Source organism: Sciurus carolinensis, unplaced genomic scaffold, assembly GCF_902686445.1.
Source record: "Sciurus carolinensis unplaced genomic scaffold, mSciCar1.2, whole genome shotgun sequence".
Taxonomy (NCBI): Eukaryota; Metazoa; Chordata; class Mammalia; order Rodentia; family Sciuridae; genus Sciurus; species Sciurus carolinensis.
In genome coordinates, this window is record NW_025920504.1 from 49,752 (window position 1) to 53,522 (window position 3,771).

The following is a 3,771-nucleotide window of genomic DNA, read 5'->3' on the forward strand; positions in this document are numbered from 1 at the left end:
ACCTACTGAAGAGAAATTTAACCTGTTTGTCACTGAAAGAGGAGGAATAGCCCTAGGAGTGGTAACCCAAAAGAATGGGCCTATTCAACAACCAGTAGCCTATCTCAGCAAGGAACTTGATATGGTATCTCGGGGATGGCCCCACTGTTTACGAGTAATTGCAGCTGTAGCTCTACTAGTCCCTGAGGCAATCAAAATCACCCTGGGAAGAGACCTTATTGTCTACACTTCCCATGATCTCTCAGGAATTTGAAACTCAAAAGGAGGACTATGGCTTTCAGATAGTCGCCTTCTAAAATATCAGGCTTTACTTCTGGAAGGACCCATAACTCAAATAAGGACTTGTTCGACTTTAAATCCAGCTACTTTCCTACCAGAAACATTAGAGGAAAGTCCTGAACATGACTGCCAACAGGTCCTAGCCATAAATTACTCAGCCCGAGAAGACCTTCAAAACCTTCCCCTGTCTAATCCAGACCTCACCATGTTCACTGATGGAAGTTCCTTTGTGGAACAAGGAGAACGCAAAGCTGGATATGCTGTGGTGACTTTACATGACACTTTAGAAGTGCAATCTTTGCCCCCAGGCACAAGCGCACAACTTGCAGAATTAATAGCCCTAACAAGAGCCCTGGAACTAGGGAAACAACAGAGAATTAATATTTATACTGACTCTAAATATGCCTACCTAATCCTGCATGCACATGCAGCAATTTGGAAAGAAAGAGGATTTCAAACAACTGAAGGAACAGCTATAAAAAACTATAAACAGATCTTAAAACTATTAGAAGCTGTCCATTTACCCAAAGAGGTAGCAGTAATCCACTGCCCTGGACATCAAAAAGGAATAGATGAAATAGCAGAAGGCAATAGACGAGCAGATCAGCAAGCCAAAGAGGCTGCTAAGGGAACTTTGCAACAAATAGCGACTTTAGCCCCTTTGATATGGACAGGCCCTCCCCCAGAGATAAGGCCCCAATACACCCAGGAGGAAACACAGCAGGCTTTATCTAGAGGAGGTAACCTCTTGCCCTCTGGGTGGATTCAAATGGAAGATAACAAACTCTACTTACCTGCTAACTCCCAGTGGAAGATTTTACACACCCTACATCAATCCTTCCATCTGGGAGAAGAAAACACTCTCAAATTAACTCAAGAGATATTTGAAGGGAAGCATATTTCAAAAACAATCCAACAAATAGTCAAAGCCTGTGAAACGTGCCAAAGGAATAACCCCCTTAACTCTACCAAAAAGCCCCCAAGGCTACAAAGAACAGGACAATTCCCTGGAGAAGACTGGCAACTTGATTTTACTCACATGCCAAAAAGTAATGGATTTCAATATTTATTGGTTATGGTAGATACATTTACAGGGTGGACTGAGGCCTATCCCTCCAGAACTGAACAGGCAGGAGAAGTAGTCAAAGCCTTATTACAGGAAATAATTCCTCGATTTGGTCTGCCCCGCAGCCTCCAAAGTGACAATGGAGTTGCTTTCAAGGCTGCTGTCACTCAGGGAATATCCAAAGCCTTAGGCATAAAGTACCATCTCCACTGTGTATGGAGGCCCCAGTCCTCAGGAAAGGTAGAAAAAACTAATGACATCCTAAAAAGGCACCTAAGAAAACTCACTCAAGAAACTCACTACCCATGGCCTAAAATGCTTCCTCTAGCCCTACTCAGAATCAGAAATAAACCCAAAACATTAGGGCTCAGCCCATTTGAGCTCCTATATGGAAGACCATTCCTAAGAAATGATATCCTTAAAGATCAGGAAACTGCAGATTTAGTGGCTCATATCACAAAGTTGGCCAAATTTCAAACTGAGATCTGTAAATACCCTGCATCTGAGCCAATCACTTCTCCACCTCTGTATGAGCCTGGAGATCTAGTCATGATAAAAACCGTACCTTCAAGTTCTCCAAATTTAGACCCTATTTGGAAAGGACCTTTTCCTGTAATCTTATCTACCCCCTCTGCAGTAAAAGTGCTGGGACAAGAGAACTGGATTCACCACTCTCGAGTTAAAGCCTGTCATCCTGAGTCGACTCCCAAAGAAACTTCCTCCCAAGGAACTGAGGAGCGATACTCCTGCACTCCGATAGAGGACCTAAAATATCTCTTCCGCAGAGACAATGGTGATATGTAAACTTTTCCTCCTCTCTTTCTTTATTATTGTAGGCAGATCCACTGAAACTAATTCTTTCCTAAATTGGGCCCAGCAATATGCCACTAAATTACAAAAAGATAATTGCTGGATATGTGGACTATTACCCCTTTCCAGCACCTCTGGACTACCTTGGTGGGTATCTCCTTTACAGGGAAATGACTGGACAAATTTACAGTCCTTAATATTAGAACAAAAGAAGGAAAAACCCTCCTTACAAACTGCTACTCGTGCCAATGTTAGCTTATGGCCTATCAATGAAACTCTATCACTACCAGGTCATAAAAAGGCTTTCACTTTAGAGCAGACCAATGTTCAAATTTCTACGGCTGTTAAGTCACATGCAGGCCCATTCACTTCTAACTCTCCACCACCGCCACCAATATGTCACAGATACAAAGACGGTTATTATCAGGTTTGGGATGGAAATTTATGGCTTACACCCACCATTGGGCATCTAAACCAAAAGGCCCCAATCTGTTGGGAACAACATAACCATACTTATGATATATGGCCTAATAGTACTTGAGAATTAGGATGGACCCCAGAGTCACAATGCCAACAAATTGTAATTTTACAAGCCAATGATTGGTTTGGAACTAATTGGCTCTCTAGGCCTGAAATTAGCTGGCCAGCACCCAATGGAACACAATGGATATGTGGAACTAACTTATGGCCCTGGCTTCCCCCAGGCTGGATAGGAAGATGTACTATTGGGTACCCCTGGATGCAAGGGAGATGGACCCCAAGTATAGAACAGCCAGCAAATCTCCCCAATCTCAAACATAGATGGGGACGATCTGTTTTTCGTTGGTATGATCATTTAGCTTCAATGTTTATCCCACAAATTGGTTTAGAAAGTGTAATGTGGCATGTGGAGACCCTAAACAATTATACCCAAACCGCCCTCCATGATGTTGGAGAAAGCATTTCTCTCCTTAATACAGAAGTGACACTCATGAGGAAAGCTGTCTTACAAAACCGGATGGCTTTAGACATCCTCACTGCAGCCCAAGGCGGTACTTGTGCTATTGTTAGAACTGAATGCTGTGTTTACATCCCTGACAACTCTAACAATGTAACTAACATCCTTAAAGATTTACATTCTCAGATAGAGGCCATGTCCTCTCCAGACTCATCATGGGAACAAATTCTTAGTTCCTGGTTCTCTGGTACCTCCTGGTGGAAAACATTATTAGTCTCTATAATCATCATCATACTCATTGGTGTGTTCCTATGCTGTGGCATTTACTGTTGCATTAATCTTATCCCGGTACTCATAACTTCTTGTTTCTCTTATAGACCGCCCATCTCTCAAATGACCCTCCAACCTATCACTCTTCAACCAGACCATGGACCCCTTGATCGACCCAATTTATAAAAAGGAACTCCAAGCTGCTTGCCCCTCACCGTCCACTTTCAGCTCGAAGAAGTCAGAGCGGTCATCGACCCCCTTCCCCAGCAGCATGGAGTTCCTAAGATTAGAGGGGGAAATGAAGCCAGAATTGGGGACAGGCAGTTAGTGTAGAAATAGGAAATCGGGTCAGATCAAGAAAATAGAGGCCATCAAGTCATCTGCCTCTGGAAGTTGGAGACTGCAATGG

At 43.1% G+C, this 3,771-nt stretch overlaps 1 protein-coding gene across 1 annotated transcript; it reads left to right on the forward strand.

The window, feature by feature from the left end:
• The first annotated feature begins 1,703 nt into the window (after window positions 1-1,703).
• Window positions 1,704-3,548, forward strand: LOC124975794 (endogenous retrovirus group PABLB member 1 Env polyprotein-like). The gene is given in 1 exon segment (XM_047538331.1): window positions 1,704-3,548. A coding segment is annotated over 1 exon segment (1,413 nt). The 5' UTR covers window positions 1,704-2,135.
• The last annotated feature ends 223 nt before the right edge of the window (window positions 3,549-3,771 follow it).